We start from the raw sequence: 17,366 nt of genomic DNA on the forward strand, positions 1-17,366 counted from the left end.
TGAGGTAGCACAAGGAAACAGACGAAAGAATGGCCCAACCCATCCACATACACATGTATATACATAAACGCCCACACACACACATACCTATACATTTCAACGTATACATACATGTACATACACAGACATATACATATATACACATGTGCATATTCATACTTGCTGCCTTCATCCATTCTCGTCATCACCCCACCACACAAGAAATGGCACCCCCTTCCCCCTGCGCGTGTGCAAGGTAGTGCTAGGAAAAGACAACAAAGGCCACATTTGTTCACACTCAGTCTCTAGCTGTCATGTGAAATGCACCTAAACCACAGCTTCCTTTCCACATCCAGGCCCCACAAAACTTTCCATGGTTTATCCCAGACACTTCACATGCCCTGGTTCAATCCATTGACAGCACATCGACCCCTGTATACCACATCATTCCAATTCACTCTATTTCTTGCATGCCTTTCATCCTCCTTTATGTTCAGGCCCCAATCGCTCAAAATGCTTTTCACTCCATCCTTCCACCTCCAATTTGGTCTCCCACTTCTCCTTGTTCCCTCCAACTCTGACACATATATCCTCTTAGTCAGTCTTTCCTCACTCATTCTCTCCATGTGACCAAACCATTTCAATACACCCTCTTCTGCTCTCTCAACCACACTCCTTTCATTACCACACATCTCTCTTGCCCTTTCATACTTACTCAATCAAACCACCTCACACCACATATTGTCCTTAAACATCTCATTTCCAACACATCCACCCTCCTCTGCACAACCCTATCTATAGCCCAAGCCTCGCATCCATATAACATTGTTGGAACCACTATTCTTTCAAACATACCATTTTTGCTTTCCAAGATAACATTCTTGCCTTCCACACATTCTTCAACGCTCCCAGAACCTTAGCCCGCTCACCAACCCTGTGACTCACTTCCGCTTCCATGGTTCCAACCACTGCTAAATCCACTCCTAGATATCTAAAACACTTCACTTTCTCCAGCTTTTCTCCATTCAATCTTACCTCCCAATTTACTTGTCCCTCAACCCTAATGAACCTAATAACCTTGCTCTTATTCACATTTACTCTCAGCTTTCTTCTTTCACAAACTTTACCAAACTCAGTCACCAACTTCAGCAGTTTCTCACCTGAATCAGCCATCAGTGCTGTATCATCAGCAAACAACAACTGACTCACTTCCCAAGCCCTCTCATCCACAACAGACTGCATATGTCTGCATATATACTCTCCAAAACTCTTGCATTCACCTCCCTTAGAACCCCATCCATAAACAAATTAAACAACAACAGCTTTTCATGCTGCCTCTTCACATTATATATGATCATGTTACCAACAGCATTATGCTTCCTGAGGTTGCATAATGACCTGCCCTGATTGTATCAAATTTCAGCAGAGTTTCAACTCTATGCATAATGTAAAATGCTTCCTCCTCACTCCACTACACTTAGCACTACTGTATCACATGGACACCTAAGGAACTGGTAAAACAATGACCCTGGATATGGCAATGCATGGAAAATGAAGCAGCAACCTTTGGGACCTAATGCATCATTTTGGCAAAAATCTTAAGTACAAATACATTCAAATTTTGAATTTTCTGATAATGCATATTTCAACTGGAGATCTTCAACTATACATTGAAAAGACCTGTAATCAGCTGTTCTTTTTCTAAAAGACTCTTCTAATGGACCTGAGACATATGTAGGGGACTGTGTTCCCAAAAATAAGCAGAATGAACCTCCAACTGAAATGCCTATCAATAATGATGTACAGCAAATTACTTTACTTCATAGGGTGGCATCTGCTATACAAACTATACCACAGAAACTAGCTTTATGGTATGAATGAACAGGCTGGCTATATGGTATACACCCACATCCAGTCTGTAGCGAACGTAGGTGATTTCAAGTATTCCATGACATTTCATCACAGTTAGGCACAATACAGGTATCAGCCAAGTATCACATTCTACATTTACTTCACCTCCTTAATCATGACTGTTCTTTAAATTCTTTCCTAAACTTAGCTCTATGCTCATCATAACCAGAGTTGGATGTTTCTATCATAATGCAAGCTGAACTTATGTAATTAGGTAAATACCTCTTGATTCTTCCTCAGGGTCTGATTCAACTGTAGGTTCATCGTATTCTTCAGTTTGGTTACTGGCAGACACATCATCAGTATCCTGGGACATCTCTTCTGGTGACCGATTGCAGTCACCCATGAGCCCTTATTTGAAAAAGACAATAGTTTTCAATAAAAGTTAAAATGGTACCGAAACCAAAAGAGAAGCTACCATTGCAACTTTGCCTTAAAAATAAAACACTGTGTAAAAAGGATGTTTGATTCATCCACTTCCTATGCTATGATTCAAAAAATTCGAACAATGTCTATCATTTCAGGTATTCATAGATTAATCTAAATTTTGCTTAATGTAGTGCATAATTAATGAAACAACAAACAACTTATACTATAAGTTTTCTCAATTTTCAGACTTACTTGCACTACAGAGCTCTTCATTATGTCTATTATATGATTTTTAAACCTTTGGCCATAACAATCAATTCCAGTCAATGCGCAGATCATGGCAGTTCACTGTGAAAAATGACAAAAGTCATCTGCATAAAATACTATCTGAACAGCCCACACAGCTGGCCGTAAGTTCCCTGATCAGAAAGTGGCTGAGGGAACTCAAATTGCCTTGGTTTCTGCTTGTGCTTTTGTTTAAACCTCCCAGACACAATAATAACCAATTTACTACCTCACACCACCCTTCTGTGACTGACTTATTCTGTTCATACTTTTTGTCTTTTCTTAAATTGCAAATTAGGTAACTAATGGACACCCAGTTTGAGCTGCCATCTAAACACACAAATCAAAGGTCCCAACTAAAGCATTTAACAACTAACACTACTGGTGCCAACCACAAAACAATTCCTATATTGTTTAATCTTTATTTTCCTGTTTTTACCATAATCTAGGGAAGTTATGTATGTTATGATATACTCTGTAAGTGTATATCATGTATCACAATGCATGAATAAAGATACAAAATGACAATAAACAATACTTTTCAAGAGCGCTCATGAGCTGGCAAGACAAGGCTGTATAGCGTTCATCTAATCTGCCAAGTTTATTCTTTCTGCATCCTTTGCAGTTCATTAGTGCACAATTACAGTAATAATCTACAATGTCTCTGATAAATGTTCATGAATCACCAACTGGGGGTCCTTAGGATCCCTTTAAATCCAGCATTCCTGATTTTCTTACCCTCCTTTAATGATTACTTCATCATTATGAGTGTTTGGAGCCAGAAATCTGTTGCACTTGAGAAACTTTATTATGCAATTCTGCCAACAATGGATCATGAATACTTTTTTAATCTATTTCTCCCTGCTATCAGATGTTGTTTTGAGGGGAAATTCATGCCAGACATGGACTCTTTATGGCTTTGCTTTGATTAAATGTTATACTTATATCATCCTTGTTCGCTGTTTCCCACATCAGTTAGGTAGCACCAGGAAACAGATGTAGAAAGACCCATCCACTCATATACTAGCATATATACATAAATGCACACACATGTACATATACATATCAACATATACACATATATATATACATAAACATATACATGTACATTGATTGGTTCTCAGTGAATGTAGGTTTGCGGCAGGGGTGTGTGATGTCTCCATGGTTGTTTAATTTGTTTATGGATGGGGTTGTTAGGGAGGTAAATGCAAGAGTCTTGGAAAGAGGGGCAAGTATGAAGTCTGTTGGGGATGAGAGAGCTTGGGAAGTGAGTCAGTTGTTGTTCGCTGATGATACAGCGCTGGTGGCGGATTCATGTGAGAAACTGCAGAAGCTGGTGACGGAGTTTGGTAAAGTGTGTGGAAGAAGAAAGTTAAGAGTAAATGTGAATAAGAGCAAGGTTATTAGGTACAGTAGGGTTGAGGGTCAAGTCAATTGGGAGGTGAGTTTGAATGGTGAAAAACTGGAGGAAGTGAAGTGTTTTAGATATCTGGGAGTGGATCTGTCAGCGGATGGAACCATGGAAGCGGAAGTGGATCATAGGGTGGGGGAGGGGGCGAAAATTTTGGGAGCCTTGAAAAATGTGTGGAAGTCGAGTTCATTATCCCGGAAAGCAAAAATGGGTATGTTTGAAGGAATAGTAGTTCCAACAATGTTGTATGGTTGCGAGGCGTGGGCTATGGATAGAGTTGTGCGCAGGAGGATGGATGTGCTGGAAATGAGATGTTTGAGGACAATGTGTGGTGTGAGGTGGTTTGATCGAGTAAGTAACGTAAGGGTAAGAGAGATGTGTGGAAATAAAAAGAGCGTGGTTGAGAGAGCAGAAGAGGGTGTTTTAAAATGGTTTGGGCACATGGAGAGAATGAGTGAGGAAAGATTGACCAAGAGGATATATGTGTCGGAGGTGGAGGGAACGAGGAGAAGAGGGAGACCAAATTGGAGGTGGAAAGATGGAGTGAAAAAGATTTTGTGTGATCGGGGCCTGAACATGCAGGAGGGTGAAAGGAGGGCAAGGAATAGAGTGAATTGGAGCGATGTGGTATACAGGGGTTGACGTGCTGTCAGTGGATTGAATCAAGGCATGTGAAGCGTCCGGGGTAAACCATGGAAAGCTGTGTAGGTATGTATATTTGTGTGTGTGGACGTGTGTATGTACATGTGTATGGGGGGGGTTGGGCCATTTCTTTCGTCTGTTTCCTTGCGCTACCTCGCAAACGCGGGAGACAGCGACAAAGTATAAAAAAAAAAAAAAAAAAAAAAAAAAAAAAAAAAAAAAAAAACATGTACATATTCATACTTGCTTGCCTTCATCCATTCCCATCCCACAGGAAACAGCATTGCCATCCCCTGCATCAGCAAGGTAGTTTTAGGAAAACACACAAAAGAGGCAACATTCATTCACACTCAGTCTCTAGCTGTCTTGTGTAATGCACCGAAACCACATCTCCACAGACTTTTACATGGTTTCCCCCAGACATTTCACATGCCCTGGTTCAGTGCACTGACAGCATGTCGACCCTGGTATACCACATTGTTTCAATTCACTCTATTCATTACACGCCTCAACCTCCTGCATGTTCAGGCCCTGATCACTCAAAATCTTTTGCACTCTATCTTTCCACCTCCAATTTGGTCTCCAACTTCTCCTTGTTCCCTCCATCTCTGACACATGTATCCTCTTTGTCAATCTTTCCTCAATTATGTGCAAACCATTTCAACACACCCTCTTCTGCTCTCTCAACCACACTCTTTTTATTACCACACATCACTCTCACCCTTACATTACTTACTCGATCAAACCACCTCACACCACATATTGTCCTCAAACATTTCATTTCCAACACATCCACCTATCTCCGCACAATCCTATCTATAGCCCATGCCTCGCAACCATATAATAGTGTTGGAACTACTATTCCATCAAACATACCCATTTTTGCTCTCCGAGATAACATTCTCTCTTTCCACACATTCTTCATCGCTCCCAGAACCTTAACCCACCAGTCACACCCTATGACTCACTTACATACACTGCTAAATCCACTCAAGATATCTAAAACACTTCACTTCCTCCATTCAAACTCACATCCCAACTAAATGAGTGAAACGAAGCTCAAGGGTAAAGGGGAAGAATAGTTTGGAAAAGCCTTGAGAGTAAAGTCAGGAGGTGGTGAGAGGATATAAGCAAAGGAAGGAGCAGCATTACTTCTGAAACAGTTGTGGGAGTGTGTGACAGAGTGTAAGGAAGTAAATTCTAAATTGATGTGGTTTACATAAAACTGAAAATGGATGGAGAAAGATGGGCGATTATTGGTGCTTATGCACCAGGTCATGAGAAGAAAGATCTTGAGGCAAGTGTTTTGGGAGTAGATGAGTGTGTGTCAGTTGTTTTGGTGCACTAAATCAGGTATTAGTGATGGGTGATTTACATGCAAAGGTGAGTAATGTTGCAACTGTATACATGGGTATTCTGTGTTGTGAATGGAAATGGTGAAGAGCTTGTGTATTTGTGCTGAAAAAAGACTAATGATTAGGAAAAACCTGGTTTAAAAAGAGATGTACACAAGTATACGTATGTGAGTAGCAAAGAGGGTCAAAGGGCTTTCTCAGATTACGTGTTAATTGATAGGCATGTAAAAGAGAGACTTTTGGATGTTAATGTGCTGAGAGGGGCAGCTGGTGGGATGTCTGATACCATTTTGTGGAGGTGAAGGTGAAGTCTGTAAAGGTTTCCAAAAAGAAAGAGGGAATGTCAAGGAGAAGAGAGTGGTGAGAGTAAGTGAGCTTGGAAAGGAGACTTGTGTGATGAAGTACCGGAGAGACTGAGTGTAGAACAGCAAAAGGTAAGAGGAGTGGGTGAGAAATGGGATGTATTTGGGGAAGCAGTGATGATGGCACATGCAAGAAATTCATGTGGCATGAGGAAACTGGGAGGTGGGCAGATTAGAAAGGGTAGTAAGTGGTGAGATGAAGTTGTTAGTGAAAGAAAAAAGAGAGGCATTTGGTCAATACTTGCAAGGAAGAAGTGCAAATGACCGGGAGATGTACAAGAGAAAGCAGCAGGTCAAGAGGAAGATGCAAGGATTGAAAAAGAGGGCAAATGACAGTTATGGCAAAAGAGTATCATTAATCTCTAGGGAGAATAAAAAAGATGTTTTGGAAGGGGATAAATAATGTACGTAAGATGAGAACAAATATGAACATTGGTGCAGGGGGAAAGGGGGTAAGTGACAAGTAGTGGTGAAGTGAGTATTTTGAAGGTTTATTGAATGCATTTGATGATAGAGTGGCAGACCTACAGTGTTTTGGTCAGGGTGGCGTTCGAAGTGAGAGAGTCAGAGAATGGTTTGGTGAAAACAGGAGAGGTAGTGAAAGCCTTACAGAAGATGAAATCATACAAGGTGGTGGGTTTGAATAGTATTGCAGTTGAGTTTATTAAGAAAGGGGGTGACTGTGTTGTTGACTGGTTAGTAAGGATATTCAATGTATGTATGGATAATGGTGAAGTGCCACAGGATTGGCAGAATGCACATATAGTGCCACTGTACAAACTACAGTGTTCAAACTACAGAGGCATAAGTTTGTTAAGTATTCCTGGAAAATTATATGGAAAGGCACTGATTGAAAGAGTGAAGGCATGTACAGAGCATGAGATTGGGGAGGAACACTGTGGTTTCAGAAGTTGCAGAGGATGTGTGGATCAGGTATTTGCTTTGAAGAATATGTGAGAAATACTTAGAAAAACATATGAATTTGTTTGTAGCATTTATGGATCTGGAAAAGGCATATCATAGGGTTAATAAAGATGCTTTGTGGAAGGTCTTAAGAGTATATGGTGTGGAAGGTGAGCTGAGAGAAGCAGTGAGACGTTTTTACCAAGGGTGTAAGGCATGTGTAGGACTAGAAGGAGAGGAGAGTGATTGGTACACATTGAAAGTCAGTCTGCAACAGGGGTGTGTGATGTCCCCATGGCTGTTTAATTTGTTTATGGATGGGGTGGTTAGGGACGTAAATGCAAGAGTTTTGGAGAGAGGGGTGACTATGATGAAAGGGCCAGGGAAGTGAGTCAGTTGTTGTTCTCCAATGATACAGCACTGGTGGCTGATTCAAGTGAGAAACTGCAGAAGTTGGTGACTGAGTTTGGAAAAGTGCATGAAAAGAGAAAGCTGAGAGTAAATGTGAATAAGAGCAAGGTTATTAGATTCAGCAGGGTTGAGGGACAGCTTTGATGAAAAAGTAGTAAAAGGACCAATTACCATGTTCATATTTTACTGGAGAATTTTTGCTCCTCAAAAATGCAGTTAGAAATCTTTCAAGATCTTTATTCATAATCTATTACACTAACTGTCTTTAATTCTATTAAATAACACTGATCGTCTTGTATCATTTATCAACCACTATACCCCACCTGTAATCATGGAACTGAGAAGTACTTCAAAAACTAATTAATTTCTCTGATGACTACTTCGGTAAACCTAGGTCAATAAAGTAAAATTATATTCATATGTTATCTTTGGCTCTGCAACAGTTTATGTGGGGCATTAAATGTATTCAACTTCTCAGTTCACTTACATACATCCTCAAATATAATCGGAAAATATCAACAGAACCTATAAAAACCACACATAACCTCACCAATAGAATAGTAGAAATATATCAACTTCAAATTCACATGCTGCTAAGGATCACATCACTGCCTATTGTGTCATCTGTTTGTACATATCTGGAGCCACTTTCATCATGCTTAAACATGGGTGTGACTGGAATATTTCAACTAGAATATTGGAAATTAAGATAAATAGTGACTGCTAGGAAGGTTAAGTGAGGTATTCACTCCACACCTAACTCTAAACCCACATTTTCTCGGATATTCAGTACTGCAAAGACCTTAATATAAAAAAATGAAATATAATGCTCCAAATCATGCGCTGCAACTACTACTGAATTCTCTAACCACTACATTAGCACTGCAAAACAAAAGCATTCAATTTTCAAATATTATAGTGATGTGGAGCTAATCTAGTAAATAATCATTCTCCAATTCATGCTCTGCTACTCTTAATCAGTTCTTTAAACACAACACTACAATCAATAACAAATCACTACATAACCAAAGCTGTTAGTGCTGAATGGTTATATCATTACAGTACTTTACCAACATTTATTCTTAGCAAAATCATTTATTCATATCATTTCTTAGTTATACTTTGTCGCTGTCTCCCGCATTAGCGAGGTAGCGCAAGGAAACAGACGAAAGAATGGCCCAACCCACCCGCATACACATGTATATACATACATGTCCACACATGCACATATACATACCTATACATCTCAACATATACATATATATACACACACAGCCATATATATATATATATATATATATATATATATATATATATATATATATACATACCTATGTACATAATTCATACTGTTTACCCTTATTCATTCCCGTCGCCACCCCACCACACATGAAATGATAACCCCCTCCCCCCGCATGTGTGCAAGGTAGCGATAGGAAAAGACAACAAAGGCCACATTCGTTCACACTCAGTCTCTAGCTGTCATGTATAATGCACCGAAACCACAGCTCTCTTTCCACATCCAGACCCCACAAAACTTTCCTTGGTTTACCCCAGATGCTTCACATACCCTGGTTCAATCCATTGACAGCACGTCAACCCCAGTATAACACATCATTCCAATTCACTCTATCCCTTGCACGCCTTTCACCCTCCTGCATGTTCAGGCCCCAATCACTCAAAATCTTTTTCACTCCATTTTTTTCACCTCCAACTTGGTCTCCCACTTCTCCTCATTCCCTCCACCTCTGACACATATATCCTCTTGGTCAATCTTTCTTACTCTTTCTTTCCATGCGACCAAACCATTTCAAAACACCCTCTCCTGCTCTCTCAACCACACTCTTTTTATTACCACACATCTCTCTTACCCTTTCATTACTTACTCGATCAAACCACCTCACACCACATTTCGTCCTCAAACATCTCATTTCCAGCACATCCCCCTTCCTCCGCACAACTCTATCTATAGCCCACGCCTCGCATCCATATAACATTGTTGGAACCACTATTCCTTCAAACATGCCCATTTTTGCTTTCCAAGATAACGTTCTTGCCTTCCACACATTTTTCAACGCTCCCAGAACTTTTGCCCCCTTCCCCACCCTATGACTCACTTCTGCTTCCATGGTTCCATCCGCTGCTAAATCCACTCCCAAATATCTAAAACACTTCACTTCCTCCAGTTTTTCTCCATTCTAACTTACCTCCCAATTCACTTGTCCCTCAACCCTACTGTACCTAATAACCTTGCTCTTATTCACACTTACTCTCAGCTCTCTTCTTTCACACACTTTACCAAACTCAGTCACCAGCTTCTGCAGTTTCTCACACAAATCAGCCACCAGCGTTGTATCATCAGCGAACAACAATTGACTCACTTCCCAAGCTCTATCATCCACAACAGACTGCATACTTGCCCCTCTTTCCAAAACTCTTGCATTCACCTCGCTAACAACCCCATCCATAAACAAATTAAACAACCATGGAGACATCACACACCCCTGCCGCAAACCGACATTCACTGAGAACCAATCACTTTCCTCTCTTCCTACACGTACACATGCCTTACATCCCTAAGAAAAACTTTTCACTACTTCTAACAACTTGCCTCCTACACCATATATTCTTAATACTTTCCACAGAGTATCTTTATCAACTCTATCATATGCCTTCTCCAGGTCCATAAATGCTACATAAAATCCATTTGCTTTTCTAAGTATTTCTCACATACATTCTTTAAAGCAAACACCTGATCCACACATCCTCTACCACTTCTGAAACCACACTGCTCTTCTCCAATCTGGTGCCTTGTACATGCCTTCACCCTCTCAATCAATACCCTCCCATATACCTATATTAAGCAAAATATGTTGCTTAATATAACTTGTATCAACATATGGAGATATAGTGAGAATTAGAGGAAAGGTTGAAAAAGAGGTTATTTGTCAGAAATGAAGGGAACATGGAGAATGTGGAGACCAAACTGGAGATGGAAGGATGGAGTGAAAATTATTTTGAGCAATAGGGGAATGAATATGCAGAAGGGTGTTCATGGGATAGAGTGAAATGGAAAGATGGGATCGATGTGCTGTCATTGAACTGAACCAGGATATGTGAAGCATCCAGAGTAAACCATGGAAAGGTCTGTGGGGCCTGGTTGTGGATAGGGAGTTGTGGTTTCAGTGCATTACACATGGCAGCTAGAGAATGGATGTGTGGATGTGGCCTCCCTTCATCTGTTCCTGGCACATCCTTGATAATGTGGAGAACAGCAATCAAGTATGAAAAAAAGTATAGATAAATATAGGTAAGCACTATGGCACCCTTTCAAATTCACCTAAAAAAAAAAATTGCCCTTTGATAGACTTTCACATTTGTTTTACAAAAAGAAAATCATCAAGCCCTTCAACTTAGCAAAACACCAAAAAGAAACTGTTTGGTTATGAAATTCTTTTGAAAGGGCAGTGAGTTTTTTGCAGGCTCATCAGAAACAGAAAGCCAAATACTGTTTTACCCAATACTTATCTTCCCAGTTCTCCAATTTTTCCTCTACTTCCAGTTTTTTCCTCTATTCCCCAATTTTTCCAATTTTTTGTAAGATAAATCCTCTTATAAACATGAATTCTGATGATTATTAATGTGAAGAGCACTATGTTCACCAGGTTTGGGGAGAATTCAAAACATTAATCATCTTGGAGTCTATGCAAAGCACTAGGTTACAATAGTCACACTAATCAACCATACCTAACCCCCTACCATAAGACTTAACACCTCTGACCTTGTCTACATCAACATAGACCAGAGGTGCACAATGAAAATGATCAGTCAAAAATAAATTGGTCAATAAAACTATATTGAGAGGGTGAAGGCATGTACAGAGCATCAGATTGGGGAAGAGCAGTGTGGTTTCAGAAGTGGTAGAGGATGTGTGGATCAGGTGTTTGCTTTGAAGAATGTATGTGAGAAATACTTAGAAAAGCAAATGGATTTGTATGTAGCATTTATGGATCTGGAGAAGGCATATGATAGAGTTGATAGAGATGCTCTGTGGAAGGTATTAAGAATATATGGTGTGGGAGGCAAGTTGTTAGAAGCAGTGAAAAGTTTTTATCGAGGATGTAAGGCATGTGTACGTGTAGGAAGAGAGGAAAGTGATTGGTTCTCAGTGAATGTAGGTTTGCGGCAGGGGTGTGTGATGTCTCCATGGTTGTTTAATTTGTTTATAGATGGGGTTGTTAGGGAGGTAAATGCAAGAGTCTTGGAAAGAGGGGCAAGTATGAAGTCTGTTGGGGATGAGAGAGCTTGGGAAGTGAGTCAGTTGTTGTTCGCTGATGATACAGCGCTGGTGGCGGATTCATGTGAGAAACTGCAGAAGCTGGTGACGGAGTTTGGTAAAGTGTGTGGAAGAAGAAAGTTAAGAGTAAATGTGAATAAGAGCAAGGTTATTAGGTACAGTAGGGTTGAGGGTCAAGTCAATTGGGAGGTGAGTTTGAATGGAGAAAAACTGGAGGAAGTGAAGTGTTTTAGATATCTGGGAGTGGATCTGTCAGCGGATGGAACCATGGAAGCGGAAGTGGATCATAGGGTGGGGGAGGGGGCGAAAATTTTGGGAGCCTTGAAAAATGTGTGGAAGTCGAGAACATTATCCCGGAAAGCAAAAATGGGTATGTTTGAAGGAATAGTGGTTCCAACAATGTTGTATGGTTGCGAGGCGTGGGCTATGGATAGAGTTGTGCGCAGGAGGATGGATGTGCTGGAAATGAGATGTTTGAGGACAATGTGTGGTGTGAGGTGGTTTGATCGAGTAAGTAACGTAAGGGTAAGAGAAATGTGTGGAAATAAAAAGAGCGTGGTTGAGAGAGCAGAAGAGGGTGTTTCGAAATGGTTTGGGCACATGGAGAGAATGAGTGAGGAAAGATTGACCAAGAGGATATATGTGTCGGAGGTGGAGGGAACGAGGAGAAGAGGGAGACCAAATTGGAGGTGGAAAGATGGAGTGAAAAGGATTTTGTGTGATCGGGGCCTGAACATGCAGGAGGGTGAAAGGAGGGCAAGGAATAGAGTGAATTGGAGCGATGTGGTATACAGGGGTTGACGTGCTGTCAGTGGATTGAATCAAGGCATGTGAAGCGTCCGGGGTAAACCATGGAAAGCTGTGTAGGTATGTATATTTGCGTGTGTGGACGTGTGTATGTACATGTGTATGGGGGGGGGGTTGGGCCATTTCTTTCGTCTGTTTCCTTGCGCTACCTCGCAAACGCGGGAGACAGCGACAAAGTATAAAAAAAAAAAAAACTATATTTGACCCACTGGTGCTGCGAGTCAAATAAACACTACATACAAACAATAATATACATTATTCTAGGGCAGGATAGGGTAGTCATTTTGGCAGGCAGGATATTTCTGGAATTTTGATAAACTTACAGTACCACACATACTGTAGATGCGGACAATTAATATGGTCACACAATCAAGGGTAAATCTACTTAATAAACAATGAAACCTTACGGGTGTTATATATACAACATCAGTGTCATGGGACCTAGATCACAGAATGATTTCTGCAACGCCAAAATTAGTATACCAATAAAAAGTAACCAGGAAACAAAGAAGAAAATCTGAAAAGTAGAAAATGTGCACAAAGATCGAAATAACTGTTTTGTATAATTTGAGAATATATGAACGTGCACAGACTTGCACACGAAATACTTGCTGTATTGCCTAAAATAATATACACAAAAGTGAAAGATATTTGAGATGAATGGAGCTACTTCAAAGAAAATGTACACAACACAGCTCACAATGATTATAATATTAAAGTATACAAGAAACTAAAAAGGAAGCCATAACACGGTGAAATGATGACGTAAAAGTAGTTAAAGGGAAAATGCGAGCATTCCGAAAATGAATGAAGACCAGGGAATCATAGGATAGAGTAATTCTGTCATACCTCAACAATAAAAAGAACTTTACAGTTGCAACAAAAAGCCTACAGAAATGCTACCATTTCCTAAATATAAAAGTAACATGCTCGAAAGTTTAACTAATTACTATTCATATAAGCTGATGGCTACTATATACCCTTGTAATTACTGCATGATCTCTACCTTGTTCTGTACAAATTACCTTCACCAGACAACGAGTTATTGGCATTGAAATCGACAGAAACTCAGTGAAAATGTAAAATACCTTCAAATACAACAATAACGGCTGGAAAAAATACGATGTGACAAATAGGTGTGTCAGAAGCTCTCTTTGACTCTTCTCGGGAGTTGTTTACATACTACTTTCTAAAGAGAACGATCCCACCATGATTCACAACTTAATCCGATATCTTATGATATCGCAACTAAAACAATATCTAACTACGTCTTAAATCTTTCTCATATCATAATTTTGTAAAGTTTTTAGATGGAGATATCAATGAATTTTTCATTCATTGTATTTATATCCAAAGCGGCGATTTAGTTCGTGTGAACGTAACTGTTGTGTGGGAGACACAGGGATGCGTAACGCACGTACATGATTCATGTGCATGAACGCGTTTAGCCTTCCGCATACTGACACTCCAGCCCAGGCTTTTACATCAAGGTGTGGGTGGAACTGCAACACTTTTACACCACAGGGAAACGGGAAATTTCTAAACTATATCGAGCATTTATGCTGCAAAAATAATACAAAGGTATGAGGGCCATACAAGAGGAGGTTCAGGAGACAGGGGCATAGGTAAGGAAGAAAAAATGGCAATTCCCCTACCAACCGCCCTAATAAATTTGTTGTTTTTTTTATTCATTTAATACTAGTAACAGCCATTACCAACATGAACAGCAGTACTAAGAATGTAAAATGCTGCTAAATCTTAATATGTCACTGACTTCCTGTTCTCTCTCTCTCTCTCTCTCTCTCTCTCTCTCTCTCTCTCTCTCTCTCTCTCTCTCTCTCTCTCTCCCTGACGGAAATGCTAAATAACTCAAATGGCTATCTAACGGTGGGCTTTTCTTTTAGTTCTGTTATCTGCGTGACGACAGTAAATCATAATACAAAACGTATACTGAACATTCTTCATCACAAACTATTTTAAGGACTAGAATATTACGATAAAAGAAAAGGCATCGAATGAAGAAAAGGCCACTTCTAGGTCACGGAGTGACGGGAGGCCATTGATCTTCCCCCCCCCAAAAAAACCCCCCTTCCATTCCCTTCCCACGTGCCTGAAAGGTTTTGAAGTCCAGGGTGACCCGTCGGCTTGATTATTATTCTGTTGACATGTACAGTCGCAAGAGCCCAGCAAGCTTTTGTCTATGAATATCGTTCTTTTTTCTTACTCTTCAGACGGAACCCAGCATTAGTAGGACAGAGTAAGAGATAGAAGATCTTATGGGTTTGGCAGCAGCAGAATTAACGGGTTCAGCAGCAGCGGGGTCACATGAGTTCAGCAGCAGCAGGGTCACATGGGTTCAGTAGCACAGGGTCACATGAGTTCAGCAGCAGCGGGGTCACATGGGTTCAGCAACAGCGGGGTCACATGAGTTTCGCAGCAGCGGGGTCACAAGGGTTCAGCAGCAGCAGGGTCACATGAGTTCAGCAGCAGCGGAGTCACATGGGTTCAGCAGCAGCAGGGTCACATGAGTTCAGCAGCAGCGGGGTCACATGGGTTCAGCAGCAGCGGGGTCACATGAGTTTCGCAGCAGCAGGGTCACATGAGTTCAGCAGCAGCGGAGTCACATGGGTTCAGCAGCAGCAGGGTCACATGAGTTCAGCAGCAGCGGGGTCACATGGGTTCAGCAGCAGCAGGGTCACATGAGTTCAGCAGCAGCGGAGTCACGTGGGTTCAGCAGCAGCGGGGTCACATGGGTTCAGCAGCGGCGGGGTCATATGGGTTTAGCAACAGCACTCACATAAGTTTAGCAGTAGCAGGGTCAATGGGAGTAGCAGAGCAGGGTCACATGGGTTCAGCAACACAAGGTCACATGGGTTTAGCAGCACAGGGTCAATGGGTTCAGTAGTATCAGAATCAGTGAGTTCAGCAGTAACAGGGTCAATGGGCACCAGTATCAGAGTCACAGGTTCAGCAGCAGCAGGGTCACAAGGGTTCAGCAGCAGTAAGGTCACATGGGTTCAGCAGCAGTAGGGTCACATGGGTTCAGCAGCAGTAGGGTCGCATGAGTTCAGCAGCAGTAGGGTCACGGGTTCAGCAGTAGCTGAGTCACATGGGTTCAACAGTAACAGAGTCGATGGGTTCAGCAGTAGCTGTCACATGGGTTCAGCAGTAGCAGTCAAATGGGTTCAGCAGTAATACGGTCAATGGATTCAGCAGTAGCAGGGTCACATGGGTTCAGCAGCAGCAGGGTCACATGGGTTCAGCAGCAGCAGGGTCACATGGGTTCAGTAGCAGCAGGGTCACATGGGTTCAGCAGCAGCAGGGTCACATGGGTTCAGTAGCAGCAGGGTCACATGGGTTCAGCAGCAGCAGGGTCACATGGGTTCAGTAGCAGCAGGGTCACATGGGTTCAGCAGCAGCAGGGTTACATGGGTTCAGCAGTAGCAGTCAAATGGGTTCAGCAGTAATACGGTCAATGGATTCAGCAGTAACAGGGTCACATGGGTTCAGCAGCAGCAGGGTCACATGGGTTCAGCAGCAGCAGGGTCACATGGGTTCAGTAGCAGCAGTCAAATGGGTTCAGCAGTAACAGTAACAGAGTCGATGGTTTCAGCAGTAGCTGTCACATGGGTTCAGCGGTAGCAGTCAAATGGTTTCAGCAGTAATAGGTCAATGGATTCAGCAGTAGCAGGGTCACATGGGTTCAGCAGTAGCAGGGTCACATGGGTTCAGCAGCAGCAAGGTCACATGGGTTCAGTAGCAGCAGGATCACATGGGTTCAGCAGCACAGGGTCACATGGGTTCAGTAGCAGCAGGGTCATATGGGTTCAGCAGCAGCAGGGTCAAATAGGTTCAGCAGCAGTAGGGTCACATGGGTTCAGCAGCAGCAAGGTCAAATAGGTTCAGTAGCAGTAAGGTTACATGGGTTCAGCAGTAACAGGGTCAATGGGTTTCGCAGTAGTAGGGTTAATCTGGATTAACATGAAACTCTCAGTACCTAAGCAATGGTGATCAAGGACTTTGGAAATATTTATTAATACATTTCTATCATTACTCTCTTTTGACTCGTGTAATCATTCGAAATTTCATACACCTTGACTGTCTGGGCTTTGACCGGCTGTCATCGTCAATTAAATCCACCAACCTAAACCTTTTTGTGCCATCTTCCTCGGGAATTTGAGAATAATTCTAAGACCATGTACATTCATTTTCTAAGGGGCCATTAATCTATGGTGGCCCAAATTTGAATCATATGTCTCGTCCTCAATTTACCGAAAGTGTTCATTTCAAGCAGTTATATTCTATAGTTTCTCTTCAAATTCACAGTAATAAAATATCCATTACTTAGTGATTTGCATAATATTTATGCACACGACCTATCAAAATACACTGTCGTTTGAGGTATGCTTAGGTGCAGCCTATCCCGAACCAGGAGACCGTTCGAATCCCTCTAGCTATATCGCCCAGTTACCCTCACTCACTCCCGCTGTCTACACAGTCTTCACACCTCTCCTCAACTCTCACTTTCTTAAACATTTAGAATCGCATTCCCTTCTTGATCACAGTGCTGTATCTATTGGTGATCTCTGCTATATCTGACGCCCCCAGACCTCTTCTCTCGGGGTTTTGGTGAA

General features: G+C 41.5%; 1 protein-coding gene across 1 annotated transcript in view; it reads right to left on the reverse strand.

Moving 5' to 3' along the window:
• sds22 (protein phosphatase 1 regulatory subunit sds22) overlaps positions 1-13,953 on the reverse strand; it is a 55,807-nt gene extending 41,854 nt beyond the window's left edge. Inside the window, exons 1-2 of the mRNA XM_071675193.1 lie at positions 13,821-13,953; positions 2,113-2,241 (exon numbers count right to left, since the gene is read on the reverse strand). Of these exons, the coding sequence (XP_071531294.1) occupies positions 2,113-2,236 (124 nt within the window). The 5' untranslated portion in view covers positions 2,237-2,241; positions 13,821-13,953. The remainder of the gene's footprint in view (positions 1-2,112; positions 2,242-13,820) is intronic.
• Positions 13,954-17,366: the final 3,413 nt, after the last annotated feature.

The sequence above is a fragment of the Panulirus ornatus genome, chromosome 20 (assembly GCF_036320965.1).
Source record: "Panulirus ornatus isolate Po-2019 chromosome 20, ASM3632096v1, whole genome shotgun sequence".
In the NCBI taxonomy this organism is placed as follows: Eukaryota; Metazoa; Arthropoda; class Malacostraca; order Decapoda; family Palinuridae; genus Panulirus; species Panulirus ornatus.